The sequence below is a fragment of the Dipodomys spectabilis genome, unplaced genomic scaffold (genome assembly GCF_019054845.1).
Source record: "Dipodomys spectabilis isolate Male_0828 unplaced genomic scaffold, ASM1905484v1 ptg000002l, whole genome shotgun sequence".
Taxonomy (NCBI): Eukaryota; Metazoa; Chordata; class Mammalia; order Rodentia; family Heteromyidae; genus Dipodomys; species Dipodomys spectabilis.
This window is the reverse complement of record NW_024870679.1, coordinates 51,799,849-51,818,313: the sequence shown is the minus strand read 5'-3', so window position 1 is coordinate 51,818,313 and position 18,465 is coordinate 51,799,849. Positions and strand designations below refer to the sequence as shown.

Here is an 18,465-nt window from a genome sequence, read left to right as displayed (position 1 = left end):
GTTAATCTAATACAGATGCTGTTCCTTCAGCAAACCTTCGTATCCCACCCCAGGGAGCTGTGCTAAGAAAGTCTCAGTGACTTCTTGTTACAGCTGATGTATGTCCCGAGACAAATTATCCTGCAATTCCTATAGATGGTACTGAAGTTCCTGCCAAGTGATTTTAGTAGCATTGAAGTGGGCGGGGGTAACACAGCTTTGTTGAGCTCCACTCACATTTTTTTTTTTCTTTTGGGGTCCGGTAGTGGGGCTTGTACTCTGAGCCTGGGCGCTGTCCCTCAGCTCTTCAGCTCAAGGCTAGCGCTCTACCACTTGAGCCACAGCGCCACTTCCGGCTTTTTTTTTTCTTTTTGCTTATGTGATGCTGGGGAATTGAACCCAGGGCCTCATGCATGCAAGGCAAGCGCTCTATCACTGAGCCACCTTCCCAGCCCTCCACTCACATTTAAAGAGGAGTTGTTTTTGTAGATCAATTATCTGGTCTCCCATCCACTGGGCCATGTGTTGTAGGGTGTTTATGCAGGACTCAATGTCCTGTTCAATATTTATCTGATTAATCCACAACTGGTGAATCCTGGGGCCACTTATCTACAAAGTCGTTGGTTTGCAGGGTGGTATGCAGAGCCACTCCAGCAATTGCAGCAACAACAATCAGTCCAACGACTGTGGCTATAATTATGCCCAGAAACCTCTTAGTTCTTTTCAGTAGTCCCTAGAAGATTCCTGTCAGCAAACCTACAGTGGGGCTCATTTGCGAAGGTTGGGTGAGGACCCTAAGCAAGATCCTAATATCAAGAGAAATTGAGAAGATATATTGAAAACCACCAGAAATAAACCACCAGAAAACCGGAAGTGGCCCTGTGGCTCAACTGCTACTCACTAGCCTTGAGCTGAAGAGCTGAGGGACAGTGCCCAGGCCAAGTTCAAGACCACAACCAAAAAAAAAAAGTGAAAAGTTGACAAAACAATCTAAGCTATGCAAAGTTTCATTCATTGGCTGTACAAAAGAAGAGTGATTCCTATAAAATGTATAGTTTGCCTCATGGGCTCTAATAAAAAGACCAATCCAATTTTAAGCTGTATAAAATGGGGCAGCAGCCTGGCACCAGTGGCTCACGCCTGTAATCCTAGCTACTCAGGAGGCTGAGATCTGAGGATCGCAGTTCAAATCCTGCCCCGGCAAGAAAGTCTGTGAGAATCTTATCTCCAATAAACCACTAGAAAACCAGAAGTGGCTCTGTAACTCAAGTGGTAGAGCACTCTCCTTGAGCTTAAGAGCTGAGGGACAGCGCCCAGGCCCAGAGTTCAAGCCTCACTACCCACAAATAAAAAGGGGGGCAGGCAGCAAGTTTCCATGGATACCATTGTTCAGGGCCCAAATGTCCCTTAAAATTTATTACTGGCCTAGGAGGTGCAAGGCCTCCATCAAGCCAGGTATGCAAACAAGTGGGTTCTACATGATTTACAATTCCATTGTATAAACGCCATTGAACAGAAGAATTACTAGTACACCAATCACCAACAAGTTTTTCAGAACATGAAACATCCCTGGGAGCCCCCATTATTATGCTGTATAATTTTTCCTCTAGGGCTGTGGCACTGAGACCACAGAATAGGAATGTAAACCCAATTCCAATATTTAATGCCCTGGCATATAGGGTTGGCTGCTCACCCAGTCTTATTTGTATAAGAAAGATTCTGAACAATATAAACTAAGGAAAGTGTATTGAATTGCCCCATATAGTCAATAGACATATAATCAGGCAAAATGTACACCCACACTTATCTTCCTATTGGTAAACAAAAGGTGCCCCCAAACACATTGGTAAAGAGACTCAAATCCTAAGGATATGTTATAGATTGTTCCTTCCTCAGCTGGATGAGTAGGACCTGCAGGGTCCCAGGGTGGAGGAAAATACACACTGTCATTAGTATGACAGGCTCTAGCCAATCTACTAATCTTAATGGTGGGTGAGGGACATAGGCCTAATACTTATATTCACTACTCACCACAGAAATACAGGCAAGCAGTGCGACCATGGCCAAAAACAGATGTTCAGATGTTCTAGGGCTTTTAGTACTGACCAAAATGCCTTCTCCCTTCTCTGACAACGCCTTAGTCTGACCCCATGTTGGCAGCATCTGGCTGGTTTTCTTGCAGTAAGGACAATAGCATCGTTGGGTCTTCACATTTAGGCCTGCAAAGCGATGTGTTAATTCTTCTTCCTTAGGTTTAGGTTGTACTGTTGTCATCCTTCTGGGGTCAGATGAACCAGAGGAACCCACACATTGCTGGTGGATCCATCTGGAATGATAGAAGCATACCCTTTCCCACTATGAGTCATATTAGTCCTGGTTTCCATTGATCAAATTATTCCTTTTTTTCTTTTCTTTTTATTGGTTGGTCATGGGGCTTGAACTCTGGGCCTGGGTGCTATCCCTCAGCTCTTCAGCTGAAGGTGAGTGCTCTCCCACTTGAGCCACAGTACCACTTCTGGCCTTTTCTGCTTATGTGGTGCTGAGGAATCAAACCCAGGGCCTCATGCATGCAAGGCAAGCACTCTACCACTGAGTCACCTTTCTAGCCGCCCATTGGTCAAATTCTTTAAACTGTATAGGAGTATGATACTGAGATGAAGATGGAAAGGTAAAATGCTTTTCAGCACTAGTAAGGATCACCTTGAGGTAGATTTAAAAAAAATTAGAGTAAATAAGGTTAGGGCAAGAGGTTTCCCTTGGAGTTCCCTCTTTTTTGTTTTTTAATAATTGAAGCTTATGTATTTTATGGGCTTGTTCCACGATGGCCTGGCCCTGAGGATTATATGAAATATCAGTAATATGTTTAATTTGCCATTCCCTGCAGAATGCAGCAGAGCACTTCTTACTTGTATAAGAGGGACCATTATCCGTTTTTATGGCATGAGTAAGGCCGCTAACAGGAAAAGTAAGTTTAAGGGCGGTAATGGTTAGTTGGGCTGATTCTGAGGCATGGGCACTGCTCATGTAAAGGATGAAAAGGTATCTACAACATGTAAATAAAGTTGTTTGGGAAATCAGGTAGTATGAGTAAGGTCCATATGCCACAAAGTGTTACTGGAATCTCCTTGTGGGTTTGCACTGGCTGAGTAAGAAGTATAATGTAATGGAGCGCAAACATCACAGTCTTGAACCATGGGGTGGGTGTGGTGAAGGGGAATGTGGTATTGGCATGTATGGGTTTGTATGCAATAGGTCATGTTCCTGCCTGGGGGAAGAAAAGGAGCAAACAGTTTATCAGCAGCAGCAGTCTCTTCTGTTTAATGGTCCAGGAAATTGAGAATGAGCATGAATATGTGTTAAAAACAGTGGGGATTGTCTATTTTGAAGAAGGTGTTGTAATTGAGTTTGAAGGGTAACTTATCAGGGTGGTGAGAGGAGAGAGAGGCTATTTCAATGGCTAGAAAAGATTAGGGACATAAAATGAATCTGCCACAACATTTATGGGGTCTGGATGTTTTTGTAATGAAGTTTACCATTGTCACTAACTCCACTTGTTGCTCTGAGGTGAACTGAGTATGTATGGTTTCATAAATGTCAGGTCTATGAATAACACCACACCCAGTGGAAGAGCCATGTATAAAATAGGTGGGTATATTGCTTCTTGGCCTTTTGGCTAAGATCAAGTGTAAAATAGGTGAGTGCCTGAGGGATAGGGTGAGACTGTACAATCTTATTTGCCGGAGGCTCACACCTGTAATCCTAGCTACTCAGGAGGCTGAGATCTGAGGATCACAGTTCAAAGCCAGCCCGGGCAGGAAACTCCATGAGACTCATCTCCAATAAACTACTAGAAAACCTTAGAGATCCTGTCAAGCAGTAGAACGCTTGCCTTGAGCTGAAGAGGGCAAGGAAAGCACTCAGGCCCAGAGTTCAAGTCCCACAACTGACAAAAAAGTCCCAGGGCTGGGAAGATTGCTCAGTGGTAGAGTGCTTGTGTAGCATGCATGAAGTCCTAGGTTTGATTCCTCAGTACCACATAAACAGAAAAAGCCAGAAGTGGTGCTGTGGTTCAAGTGGTAGAGTTGCTAGTCCTGAGCAAAAGAAGCTCATGGACAGTGCCTAGGGGCGAGTTCAAGCCCCAGGAATGGCAAACAAATTTAAAAAAAATTAAAAAGCCCTATAGCTTTGGGGGGTGGGGGGGCAAGATGATTACCAATAATTTCATAGTATTCTGCTAACACACTGCTGCAAGGAGGAACACAAGGTAAATTATGTGTCCTCAAATTGTTGATTTGTTAATGGTAAAATAATTCTATCAGAGTCAAATCCATACACCCTTTCCCTTAGTTATCATAGCAGCAATCTGATGTACACATGAGGATTCCACCTTTATGACCTTTATGATGTAAGTAAATCCATCTTAAAGGGTGGGAATTTTGGGTTAAAATGCCAGTGGGATCAATTAAAGTGGGAGTAATTAACAATACTAATGGCAAAGAAAGGTCACAGCAAACAGCTAAGGCCTCCTGTAATCTCTGTTCAAAATTTTGAAGCTCACTTTTGGCTAATGAGGACAGTTGTTAAGGGCTATTCAAAGCAGGGTCTTTCTTTAGGGTTTTGAACAAATTGGCAAGTTTATAATTGGGAATCCAAATGAAGAGTGAAGCCAATTAACATTACCCAACAACTTCTGGTAATCGTTCAAGGTCTGTAAATAATTCTGTTTTACATAAGTGTTTTGGGGATGTATGGTCATCCAATCAACTACATGACCTATGTACATTACAGAGTCAGTAGTTTGAATTTTCTCAGGGGCTATTATTAACCTGTGGGTCTGTAGCTGCTGCTGTAAATGAAAATAACTTTGGAATACTTCTGTGATGAAGAAGCAGCAATAAAAATATCACCTATGTAGTGAATAATATATGCTGAGGGATTCTTTTGTCTAGTTGGAGCAGTTACCTGTCCTACAAAGAACTGACACATAGTGGGGAAATTAATCATATCTTGAGGCAAAACTTTCCATTGATAACGTGAGTAAGGTTCCTTCTGGTTAAGGGAAGAAACAGAAAATGTAAACTATTCCTCATCTAAAGGGTGAATAGGTATAGAGTAAAAACAACCCCTTAAATCCAACCCAGTAAGCGGCCAGTTTTTAGGAATGGCTGTGGGGGTAAAACTCCCTTGGTTACCATAGCCAAGTTTACAGCTCTTAAATCTATCAATACGCCCTATTGGATTTATTTTTATAACAAAGACCAGGGAATTCCAGGGAGAAAAATAAGGTTCTATCTGTCCTCTCTGTAATTGTTCCTGTACCAAACATTGTAATGCTTCTAGTTTTTCTTTTGTTAAGGGCCTCTGAACAGCCTAAATTGGTTTTTCAGATTTTCATTGAATTTGGATGGGAGGTATAGGCAGCAGCTCCTAGGAAAAACCCAGCCCAGTTCTTCCAATGTTGGGTTGGAGAATCTATAGGTTTTGTTATGCCTTATTTATTTTATCCTAGCCGTTTCCCTTCTACGTACCCAAAGTGCTTATCATATAAGCTCCCTTGCTTAGAATAAAGACTTTCAGATGAGGAGGGAATAGTTAACTGAGCTTGAGTCTGCTGAAAAAAATCTCTCCCCCATAAATTCATGGGAATTTGAGTAATTAGAGGCTTTCAGGACAGCAGAAACTCCCTCAGGCCCCTCACACTACAGCCTCTGTGAACTCTGTTTCACTATAAAGGGTCTTTAGCCCCAGTCCTGATAAAGCAGCATTGGTTTCCACAACAGGCCACTCAGGGGCCAGACATCAGAGCAAGTAATGGAGACATCAGCACCAGAGTCTAGCATTCCAGAAAACACCTTCCCTTTAATCTTAAGACCGATCCTGGGGCCAGGCGCCAGTGGCTCATGCCTGTAAATCCTAGTTACACTACTCAGGAGGCTGAGATATGAGAATCTTGGTTCAAAGACAGCCAGCCAGGCAGGAAAGTCCTTGAGACTTATTTCCAATAAACCACTTAGAAAACCCAAAGTGGTGCTGTGGCTCAAGAGGTAGAGCACTAGCCTTGAGCTGAAGAGCTGAGGGACAGCGCCCAGGCCCAGAGTTCAAGCCCCCTGACAGACCAAAAAATAAATGAATAAAGACCCATCATGGGCTTGTCTGATTCAGAAAGAATATGAAAGTGGTGGTACTAAATCAAAAGGCTGAGCTTGACTTCCTGACTGTCCCATAATGAAATTTTTTTCTCACTTACCTCCTTCTGTGGGGACACTGTGTCCTTCTAATAAAGCTCTTCCAGTTCCCTGTTCAGGCGCCACTTGTTGCTGTTCACACAGGAAGACCTGGGAACGCAGTGCCTGGAAGGCAGAGTGGACTGTTGGGGATACTGGCTCACATGACCCCGCCTGAGGGTTGTGTATGCTGGTATACACAGCCTGGGGGAAGGTATACAGAACATGTTCTTGGTGCTTCTCCTAGCTTTTTCAGCTACTCCAAATGACTTCATAACATTCCGATACTCCCTTTTTTTTTGTGTGTGAGGTCTGAACTCTGGGTCTGGGTGCTGTCCTTCAGCTCTTCAGTTCAAGGCTAGCGCTCTACCACTTGAGCCACAGCACCACTTCTGGCTTTTTCTGCTTATGTGGTGCTGAGGAATTGAACCCAGGACCTCATGCATGAGAAGCAAGCACTGTACCACTGAGTCACCTTCCCAGCCTCAGACACTTCCTTTTTGTGTGTAAGAAAAATCATCTGCACTTTATTTTCTGCAAAGCTGTTTCACATTTGTTGATGGAGATTAATTCTGTTTGCTGACTAAAGATGAACTCTTTGCTGTAAGACTGTTTCACATTTCACAGAGATTAACTCTTTCAGTTTGCTGACTATAGATTAAGTGTCTCTATGCTGTATATAAGCACACAGTGCTTTTAATAAATTTTGTGTAGACCAGCAAGGTGTAGTCCACTCTCTGTCTACCAGATATTGCATTCCCAGGTCTGGCTGTGTGATCAGCAAGTAGCCCCTGAACAGGGACCTGGAGGAGTTTTATTAGAAGGATACGGTGCCCCAGGGGAGATGAGTAGAAAAAAATTTCATTATGGGACATCACTTTCTTAAGAAAAGTGGAGCAGAGTTGTCCAAAGAACAACTTCTGTAGTGTCTCGATACTGTTTGTGGCATAACCCATAGTTCCCCAATGAGCGAACTTTAGATGAAAAAATATGGCAGAATTGAAAACAATGTAAGGAGAGCTCACATAGAAATACTAAAGGATGAAAAAGATTGTTGATCAGAAACAAAGTATAAAAAGATCACTGCATCACTTTAAAGAGAAAACTTAGCTAAAAGGTTTTCTATTTATGTTATGGCATGCCACCTATCTCTATGTTCATGTCCATCTCCTGAAAAAATTTTTGTTGATGGAAAAGTTCTGTTTTTATAACTGACCATGTGGTTCAATCATAATTAAGCAAAATAATACCGCTATGATTTGTGCGCAAGCATGTCTACTTGTCTATATGTAAAATATGTAAAACAGTCATAGTTTCAAAGTTATCAAGTATTCTGCTTGCTGAAAGACCTTTGTTCATGGGAGCTGTGATTTAATTGGAGTTGCCTTGAAAATTCTGAGATGGCCTGACTACAAGCCTCAGGCTGCATTTTCTCCAGAAAGGCTGTAGGAGGGGAGGGTTAGATGGCTATGAGCCTGGTTTAGACATATGGTGTAAAAAGTTACAAAGTGCTCTTGTCTAAGATTGGATAAAAGACAGTCAGGCCAGTTCCTCAGCACCATATGAGCAGAAAAAGTGGTGCTGTGGCTCAAGTGGTAGAGCACTAGCCTTGAGCTGAAGCACTAAGGGACAGTGCCCAGGCATAGAGTTCAAGCTCCATGACTGACAAAAAAAAAAAAAAAGATTTGAGTGAGTTTAAGTTTAAAAGTCAAAAAGATTATTAGCCTTAAAGAATTGCTGCATTGTTTTAAAGAGGAACTTTATTTGGGGGGGGGGGGGGGGTCCGGTCATGGGGCTTGAACTCTGGGCCTGGGCACTGTCCCTCAGCTCTCCAGCTCAAGACACGCACTCTACCACTGAGCCACCTTCCCAGCCCCAAGAGAAACTGTAATTAAGAGGCTTTTTAAGGATTTTTTAATTTGAAAATTAGAAAATCTGTTTACACTATAATCAACTTAAGAAAAAGGCATCAGGGATCTGGAATTTCCCTCAGCTAAAAATCTGGGGATAAGTATCAGAAATTTAAATATAAAGGTTTGCTTATCACTGCTAAAGATTTTACCTGTTCTGTCTAAAACTGCTTGGATATTTCAGTTAAGAAACCAAGAGAAAGCCAGGCGCTGTTGGCTTTCAAGCCTGTAATCCTCCTAATCTCAGGAGGCTGAGATCTGAGAATCACAGTTCAAAGCCAGCTCAGGCAGGAAAGTCAGTGAGACTCTTATGTCCAATAAACCACGAGAAAACTGGAAGTGGCGCTGTGGCTCAAGTGGTAGAGCACCCGCCTTGAGCTGAAGAGTGCAGGGACAATGCCCAAGCCCAGAGTTCAAGACCCACAACTGACCAAAAAAAAAAAAAAAAAAAAAAGGTAAGCTGGCACAAAGGCAGTTCATCTTAAGTCTAAAGAGTCAGATGGGTATCAATTCATTCTAGTGGCCTATCTTTACTCTGTCTCTTTTCCTTTCAACTGGACACTGGAAAACTGATGGGAAAGTGATGCGATGATGTGACTGGTATTGCTAGAACTGCCCCTCGGATGTATTAAGAAGAGTAAAGGCTTTAAAAGGAGGGTTAAAAGTTTATCTGTGTAAGGTGATTTGTTTGTAATGCGATTTTGTAATTTATTTTGTAATTGGATATGTGTTTAAAAAACAGTGTTGAGTCTAGATTCTTGTACAGTACTGGTGATTGCAGTTTTCACATTAAGGAAAACATGTTATTTGAGTTCAAAGGTTTTTAAAAGGTAATTCAGACTGAAAAAAAAAATCTTTCTAAACAAGAAGCCAGGGGCTGGGAAGGTGGTTTAGTGGTACAGTGCTTGCTTTGCATGCATGAGGTCCTGGGTTCGATTCCTCAGCACCACATAAGCAGAAAAAGCCAGAAGAGCAGAAGAGGTGCTGTGGCTCAAGTGGTAGAGCGCTCGCCTTGAGCTGAAGAGCTGAGGGACAGCGCCCAGGCCCAGAATTCAGGCCCCACAACTGGCAAAAAAAAAAACAAAAAAACAAGAAGCCAAAAGGCAATAGATGTTACTTAGCCCCTTTAAATGTAAATGAAAGCAAGTTCTGATTTTCTAGTGGTTTATTGGAGATAGGAGTCTCACGGACTTTCCTGCCTGGGCAGGCTTTGAACTGCGATCCTCAGATCTCAGTCTTCTGAGTAGCCAGGATTACAGACGTGAGCCACTGGCGCCCAGCTTAGTAAAGGGCTTTTTAAATCAAGAACGGATGCCTGGAGATAAATTTTGGAAGTAAAACTGTCCTAAATGTTTGTTTCAAAGTGAAAAAAAAAAATTAAGAAGATCAGAATGATCGTTTGATTGCTATTCCAGTCTGTCCTCATAGGTTTTACAGCAGGCCCACAGAGGAGTCTTACAGGATTATCAGGTGTAACTTTGGCTCTTAATAAGTTCCAGGTAAGGGCATGCTTACAGGGCTGGGAAGGCAGCTCAGTGGTAGAGTACTTGCCTTGCATCCATGAGGCCCTCAGCACCACATAAACGGAAAAGGCCAGAAGTGGCACTGCGGCTCAAATGGTAGAGTACTAGCCTTGAGCTGAATAGCTGAGGGACAGCGTCCAGGCCCAGAGTTCAGGCCTGATGACCAACAAAAAAAAAAGTAAACAAGAAGAGCATATGATTAAAAAACTACTTGCAATGACCACCTTGTTGCTTTTAATTGGGGGTAAACATTAATCTGAAAACTGCAGATCAAAACAAGCCCAGGCAGAGAAAGGTCCTTGTGAGACTGTCATCTCTAATTGGCCAGCAGAATGCTGAAAAAGCAGACAGTTGCTTTGGAGCTCAAAGTAGTAGCGTGCTAGCCTTGAGCTGGAAAGCTGAGGGACAGCACTCAGGCCTGGAGTTCAAGTCTGATGACAGACCAAGGGAAATGCCAAAGGTGCATTTATCCCAGTATGGAGAAAGGCACTCAAGTGACCTGGCAATGTTGGAATATTCAGAGGCAATTACAAGCAACTGCGTGGGTGGCAGAAATGGTGTCAGATCCTGGAGTCACTTGTGCTTGGCCCTTCAAAAATTGATGGGAGCTGGAGGTCACAGGAAGATAGTTTGAAAGCATGTCTTTCTAATGCCTATGTCTGTCTATGTCATAACTGGGCAAGAACTTGGCAGTCATCTGTGATAGCAGGTAGTAAAAAGCTAAGGTTATAGAATGTGGGGGATAGCTTAAATCCCAAACCCCCTGTGTCTGCTAAAATCCCTAATTGGCAGTGAATTTTGAGCTGGCACCAGCCACATAAATTTACTTGTTAAGGAAAGAGTTTGTGGACCTGAGATTATGTCCCTTCTGAGATGTGTCTAATGGCCTATACAGGTAACTTAGGCATTGTTAGGGACACAACAGATCAGCTTTCCTCAGCCAGCCAGAAAAATGCCTTTTCTTTTGTCAGTCGTGGGCAAACTATGGCTCTGGGCACTGTTTCTCAGCTCTTCAGCTGAAGGTGAGGGCTCTACCACTTGAGCCACAGTGCTACTTCCAGTTTTCTGGTAGTTTATTGGAGATGAGGCTCATGGACTTTCTTGGCCTGGGCTGGCTTTGAACCGTGATCCTTAGATCTCAGCCTCTTGTATAGCTAGGATTACAGGTGTGAGCCATCAGCACCTGGCTAGAAAAATGCTTTTGCAAACCAGAGTGTGCTAAACAGGCTACAATGCTTTGGCTCAAAAAAGGTCTGTGCATTTGTTCAGAGTTAAATGATGTGGGGCTGGGCTGGGAAGGTGGCTCAGTGGTAGAGTGCTTGTCTTGCATGCATGAGGCCCTGGGTTTGATTCCTCAGCACTACATATGCAGAAAGCCAGAAGTGGCGCTGTGGCTCAAGTGGTAGAGTGCTCACCTTTTGAGCTGAAGAGCTGAGGGACAGTTCCCAGGCCCAGAGTTCAGGCCCCAAGACCAACAAAAATAAATAAATGAGTTAAATGTTGCATATAACCTGTTTTAAACATGCTGCCCACAGAATGCCAACCATTTTACATGCCCAATACCACATTCCCCTTCACCACACCCACCCCATTGTTCAAGACTGTAATGTTTGAGCTCCATTACATTATACTTCTCACTCAGCCAGTGCAAACCTACAAGGAGATTCCAGTAACACTTTGTGGCATATGGACCTTACTCATACTACCTGATTTCCCAAACAACTTTATTTACATGTTGTAGATACCTTTTCATCCTTTACATGAGCAGTGCCCATGCCTCAGAATCAGCCCAACCAACCATTACCACCCTTAAACTTACTTTTCCTGTTAGCGGCCTTACTCATGCCATAAAAACGGATAATGGTCCCTCTTATACAAGTAAGAAGTGCTCTGCTGCATTCTGCAGGGAATGGCAAATTAAACATATTACTGATATTTCATATAATCCTCAGGGCCAGGCCATTGTGGAACAAGCCCATAAAATACATAAGCTTCAATTATTAAAAAACAAAAAAGGGGGAACTCCAAGGGAAACTTCTTGCCCTAACCTTATTTACTCTAAATTTTTTTAAATCTACCTCAAGGTGATCCTTACACTAGTGCTGAAAAGCATTTTACCTTTCCATCTTCATCTCAGTATCATACTCCTATACGGTTTAAAGAATTTGACCAATGGGGGGCTAGAAAGGTGACTCAGTGGTAGAGTGCTTGCCTTGCATGCATGAGGCCCTGGGTTTGATTCCTCAGCACCACATAAGCAGAAAAAGCCAGAAGTGGTGCTGTGGCTCAAGTGGGAGAGCACTCACCTTCAGCTGAAGAGCTGAGGGACAGCGCCCAGGCCCAGAGTTCAAGCCCAATAAAAAGAAAAAAAAAAAAGAATAATTTGATCAATGGAAACCAGGACTAATATGACTCATAGTGGGAAAGGGTATGCTTCTATCATTCCAGATGGATCCACCAGCAATGTGTGGGTTCCTCTGGTTCATCTGACCCCAGAAGGATGACAACAGTACAACCTAAACCTAAGGAAGAAGAATTAACACATCGCTTTGCAGGCCTAAATGTGAAGACCCAACGATGCTATTGTCCTTACTGCAAGAAAACCAGCCAGATGCTGCCAACATGGGGTCAGACTAAGGCGTTGTCAGAGAAGGGAGAAGGCATTTTGGTCAGTACTAAAAGCCCTAGAACATCTGAACATCTGTTTTTGGCCATGGTCGCACTGCTTGCCTGTATTTCTGTGGTGAGTAGTGAACATGTGTGTTGGGCCTATGTCCCTCATCCACCATTTTTAAAAAAATTTTAATTATTATTATTTGCCAGTTCTGAAGCTTGAACTCAGGGTCTAGGCACTGTCCTTAAGCTTCTTAGTGCTCAAGGCTAGCACTCTACCACTTAAGCCACAGCGTCACTTCCATCTTTTTCTGTTTATATGATACTGAGGAATCGAACCCAGGGCTTCATGCATGCTAGGCAAGCATTCTACTGCTAAGCCACATTCCCAGCCCCCTTACCCACCTTTGTTAAGATTAGTAGATTGATTGGCTAGATCCTGGCCTGGTGGTATATACTAATGACAGTGTGTATTTTCCTCCACCGTGGGACCCTGCAGGTCACACTCATCCAGCTGAGGAAGGAACACACTATAATTGCTTTTCTTAGAGTATATTATTCAGAATCATTCTTATATAAGTAAGACTGGTGACCAGCCAACCCTATATGCCAGGGCATTAAATATTGGAATTGGGTTTACATTCCTATTCAGTGGTCTCAGTGCCACAGCCCTAGAGGAAAAATTACACAGCATGATAATAATATTTCATATAAATTGGGCGCCTCCATTGGTGTTTCATTGCCATGTTCTGAAAAACTTATTGGTGATTGGTGTACTAGTAATTCTTCTGTTCGATGGCGTTTATACAATGGAATTATAAATCATGTAGAACCCACTTGATGGAGGCCTTGTACCTCCGAATGACCTCATAACACTCCCTGACACTCTATGTATAAGAAAAATCACCTACACTTTGCTTATTTTCTGTAACCTTTGATCACATAAAACTTTCACGTTTGTTGATGGAGATTAACTTTCCGTTTGCTGACTAAAGATGAACTCTTTTTGTCTATATGCTATATATAAGCATGCAGTGCTTTTAATAAACTTGTTACCTCCAAGGTACGGTCCACTCTCTGCCTACCAGGCTCTGCATTCCCAGGTCTCACTGTGTGAACAGCAACAGGAATGTAGTGGTATCCTTCTTTTATTTACATTTCCCTGGTGACATGATGTTCAATGTGTCTTTTGTTTGTGTCTTTTGCCAGTTTTCTTTGTTTTATTGTTGAGTTTAACATTTGTTTGGCCGGGTGCCCGAGGCTCAGGCCTGTAATCCTAGCTACTGAGGAGGCTGAGATCTGAGGATCATGGTTCAAAGCCAGCCCAGGAAGGAAAGTCTCTGAGACTCTTACCTCCAATAAACCAGTAGAAAACTGGAAGTGGTGCTGTGGCTCAAGCGGTAGAGTGCTGCCTTGAGCTGAAGAGCTAAGGGATAGCATCCAAGCCCAGAGTTCAAGCCCCATGACAGACAAAAAAAAAAAAAAATTGTATGTATTTGGTAGCAATTCTTTTATGTCAGTATCTTGATTATGAATTAGGTAATCGTTAATCCTCCAACTTCATTGGCTGTTCTAGAGCTTTTCCTACTCTATAAACTTCAAAATCACATTATTATAGCAAGCCCCCATTTTTAAATGGTCGAAATGAAAGCACTGTGTTAAGTGCTAACTTCATGATTTTGGCTTGTTTTCCTATAATCCTTAAGCCAATGTTCTTCCTTTTCTTTATTGTAGTTGGAGGATAATAGCACATCTGAACCAAAGGAAATTGGAGAGGGAAGCTGTCTTCAGAATGGTCTTTCTCTCCCCATTTCAGAAGAAAGAGAGGTCCTCTCCCACTCCCTGGAAGCAGAACATAGGTATGGATGACATCAGTAGGAATGCTATTCCTGTATGGCCTGTAAGAAGTCTGAACAAACAAGGCAATTAGTCTGGGTCGACATAGACAGCTTTTTCCACAATCTCTAATGTTTTCATTTATTCTTAATTTCACGGTCAGCTTAAACCCTCAGATAGAAAAGGGAGAAGGGATCTTCTTTCAAGGAATTGTGCTGGCCTACAATAGCAATTACCATATAATCCTTGTAAGGCCAACTGCCAGTGGCTCATTCGTGTAATCCTAGCTACTAAGGAGACTTAAGATCTGAGGATCACTGTTCAGAGCAAACTCAGGCAGGAAAGTCCATGAGACTTTTTTTTTTTTTTTTCTGTTGTGGGACTTGAACTCTGGGCCTGGGCACTGTCTCTCAGTTCTTCAGCTCAAGGCTGGTGTCTACCACTTGAGCCACAGCACCACTTCCAGTTTTTTGAGTGGTTTATTGGAGAGAAGAGTCTCAGAGGCTTTCTTGCTGGGCTGGCTTTGAACCACAACCCTCAGATCTCAGTCTCCTGAGTAGCTAGGATTACAGGCGTGAGCCATCAGCGCCCGCCCAACCTCCTTGAGACTCTTATTGCCAATAAACCACCAGAAAACCAGAAGTAGCACTGTGGCTCCAGTGGTAAAGCGCTGGCCTTGAGCTGAAGAGCTGAGGGACAGCCCCAGGCCCAGAGTTCAAGCCCATCGACCAACTAAAAATAAAGCCTGAAATTCTGTTCATGGAATATGTTCCTTAAATGAAAGCTTTAAGGTACATCTGGGCAACTGTGTGACAAATGGAGACTATGAAGTATGATACGTAGTACCTTCCTAAAAGGGGGCTCATGTTCAGAGAAATTTCAGTGGTTTCAAGAGAAGCTACTATGCTAGGAAGTAGGAAGAGACTTTACATACATGTAGAAAGAAGCTAAAGTGCTCACAGAGAACAAAAATTTCTTCTGTTTTAATCATAAGACATAAGACAAAGTACTTGAAATTGGCACAGGGCTGTTTGTACTGTCTTGATTTTGGCCTTTGTTTATTCAAGTTGCTCATTTTCTTTTTTTTTTTTTTTTTTGGGTCCAGTCATGGGGCTTGAACTCTGGGCCTGAGCGCTGTCCCTCAGCTCTTCAGCTCAAGGCTAGCGCTCTACCACTTACTTGAGCCACAGCCCCACTTCCGGCTTTTCTTTTCTGCTTATGTGGTGCTGAGGAATCGAACCCAGGGCCTCATGCATGCAAGGCAAGCGCTCTACCACTGAGCCACCTTCCCAGCCCCAATAATTTATTTGATTTGTTTTTTCTTTTTCTTTTTTTTTTTTTTTTTTTGGGGGGGGGTCCATTCGTGGGGCCTGAACTCTGGGCCTAGGCACTATCCCTCAGCTCTTCAGCTCAAGGCTAGCGCTCTATCACTTGAGCCACAGCGCTACTTCTGGCTTTTTTCTTTTTGCTTATGTGGTGCTGGGGAATCGAACCCAGGGCCTCAGGCATGCAAGGCAAGCACTCTACCACTGAGCCACCTTCCCAGCAAATTGCTCATTTTCTTAACTGTTATGGAAAGTTCCCATTGAATTTCGAGCCCTTGAGTACCTTGTCACACTGTGGGAAAGTTCCTTCTCTCCCATCCGTTGCTCATGGTCAAGAGTTGGCAGTGGACAGTGGTGCTCTGCCCATGTAGGCTTACCTACTGGTGTCTAGTCTTACTTGTCCTTTTGCTTTCAACAGATTATTGAAAGCTATGGGGTGGCAGGAATATCCTGAAAATGATGAGAGTTGTCTTCCTCTCACAGAGGATGAGCTCAAAGAATTCCACATGAAGACCGAGCAGGTATGTTATAAACCTTCCCTAGAGACAAGAAAAGAGAACCAGTCCCTTCTATCAGGAAGCCCCAGCTTAAAGTGAGAGAAAGACTTTGCAAAAGAAAGTACAAATTACCATACTGGAAAAGGAAGGGTCCTCAAACTACCTGCGCAAAAATTTCCAGTTGGTGGTTATTCAAACCAGGCCAGTGACAGGAGATTCTAGAAAGTAACTTGGTTCAAAGATTGGACTGATAAGGTCTAACCACTCAGAACTCCTAGAAATAGGGAGTCACTCTGGGTGCCTGTAATTCTAGCTACTCAGGAGGCTGAGATCTGAGGGTAAAAGAAGACAGCCCAGGAAGGAAAGTCCATGAGATCTTTTTTGTTTGTTTTTTGTCAGTCTTGGGGCTTGAACTCAGGGCCTGGGTGCTGTCTCTTAACTTTTCCACTCAAGGCTAGCGCTCTGCCACTTGAGTCACAGCACCACTTCCAGTTTTCTGGTGGTGAATTGGAGAAAAGAGTCTCAGAGACTGTCTTCCCTGGGCTAACTTTGAACCATGATCCTCAGATTTCAGCAGTCTGAGTAGCTAGGATTGCAGGTGTGAGATCATCGGTAGCCAGCTTCCGTAAGACTCTTTTTTTTTTTTTTTTCCAATTAACTACCAACAAAGTGGAGCTGTGGCTCAAGTAATAGAAGTGTTATCCTTGAGCCCCAGGATAGACTTTCTCTCCCCACCCCCCAAAAAAATAGACTCAACCTGCCCCAGACATTCTGAACCAGAATGTGACTGTTCATTTCATTCTCTTTTTTTTTTTTTTTTTTTGCTCATCCTATGACTTGAACTCAAGGCCTAAGGCACTGTCCTTGGGCTTCTTGCTCAAAGCTAGTAGAGCCATAGCTCCAAGTCTCATGGTCTTTCTTGCCCAGTCTGGCTTTGAGCCATGATCCTCTCAGATGGCAGCTTGCTGAGTAGCTAGGATTACAGGCATGAGCCACTGGCATCTGGCCAGAATGTGATTTTTTCTTTTCTTTTTTTAAGCCAGTCCTGGGGCTTAAAATCAGGGCCTGGGCACTGTCCCTAGGCTTCTTTTGTTCAAAGCTAGCACTCTACCACTTGAGCCACAGTGCCACTTCCAGCTTTTTCTGTTGATGTGGTACTGAGGAATTGAAGCCAGGGCGTCATGCATGCTAGTAGGCAAGCACTCTACCACTAAGCCATATTCACAGCTCAAGAATGTGACTTTTAAAAAGGTTTTTAGATGAGCCAGGTGCTGGTGGCTCATGCCTGTAATTCTCACTACTCGAGAGGCTGAGATCTGAAGATCGCGGTTCAAAGCCAGCCTGGGCAGGAAAGTCCGTGAGACTCTTATCTCCAATAAAAACCACTAGAAAACTGGAAGTGGCGCTGTGGCTCAAGCAGTAGAGTGCTGGCCAAACCAAGAGTTCAAGCCCCACGACCGACTAAAAAAAAGATTTTTAGAAACACCATTAATGTTTAAAAAGCACTTTTTTAGAAGATTGAAAATTTTCAGAAGCCTTTCCTTTTGTACCAGTTATACCATAACTATCTCCAACCAAATTGAGGCCTTGCCTTCACCAATTCCTATGGGCCAGTGTTTTGTTAATAGGTTTTCATTTTTCTTTCTCTTGCATGCTAATCACAGCTGAGAAGAAATGGCTTTGGAAAGAATGGCTACTGGCAGGGCCGCAGTTCCAGCCTGTTCTCTCCTTGGAGAAATGCTTGTAAAGCAGAGTTTGAGGACTCAGACACAGAAACAAGTAGCAGTGAAACATCGGATGATGATGCCTGGAAATAGGCATACAAACATTGACAGTTAATCTGACCTAGTAAACTTGGCTTGTGTGCTTAGGGAATGAATACACACAAGAAATTGTTCTTTTCCTTTTCTTACATTGTTGAATATGTTGTGCACAAGGGAAATAATCATATCCCAAAGAGAGAGCAATTGGCTTGCTTAGCTTTTGTTCTTGTTCCCTGTTATCTGCTTAATAGAGAGGTTTGTGTGGTGGGAAAGATTTGTAAATGACACATACAGAGTCTATGCGGGGCGACGCACAAGTGGGAGCTGGCAGTGCAGGCACAGAGAGGAGGAGACACTGGTCTGCAGCAGCAGCTTCTACTACCAGCCCTCAGGGCACTCACCTGTGCTCAAGCAATCATTGTCAATGACAAAGTGACTATTGAAGTTTATAATTGTATTAAATTAATGCTAATAATTTGGATATTTTATTTTATTTTTGGCTGCTCGGGTAACATTAGCCCCTTAACCAAGCATTTGTGGTTATTTGTTTTTGTTTTCTTTTTCCTTTTTGGGTACAGCTGTAAAATATTTGGATTTAGGAAATGTTGTGTTATTCTTGCAGCCTTGATATTCAGGGTGGATTGTAAAATATAAATTTTTGTGAGATTTCAAAGATTAAGATTATTTTGATAACATTATTTACAGATTTAAAAGGTGGTTATCACACGTCTTGAGGGGGGAAAAACTACTGCATAAAATAACTAACTTGGAATAAATATTTTGCATCAGTTTGGA

At 42.9% G+C, this 18,465-nt stretch overlaps 1 protein-coding gene across 3 annotated transcripts in view; it reads left to right on the top strand.

The window, feature by feature from the left end:
- The window catches only part of Gpbp1l1 (GC-rich promoter binding protein 1 like 1), a 69,846-nt gene extending 51,381 nt beyond the window's left edge, over positions 1-18,465 (top strand). For all 3 annotated transcript variants that reach the window (XM_042679885.1, XM_042679876.1, XM_042679868.1), the window contains exons 10-12: positions 13,984-14,108; positions 15,829-15,931; positions 17,572-18,465. In XM_042679885.1, coding sequence (XP_042535819.1) covers positions 13,984-14,108; positions 15,829-15,931; positions 17,572-17,724 — 381 coding nt within the window. In that variant the 3' untranslated portion in view covers positions 17,725-18,465. The remainder of the gene's footprint in view (positions 1-13,983; positions 14,109-15,828; positions 15,932-17,571) is intronic.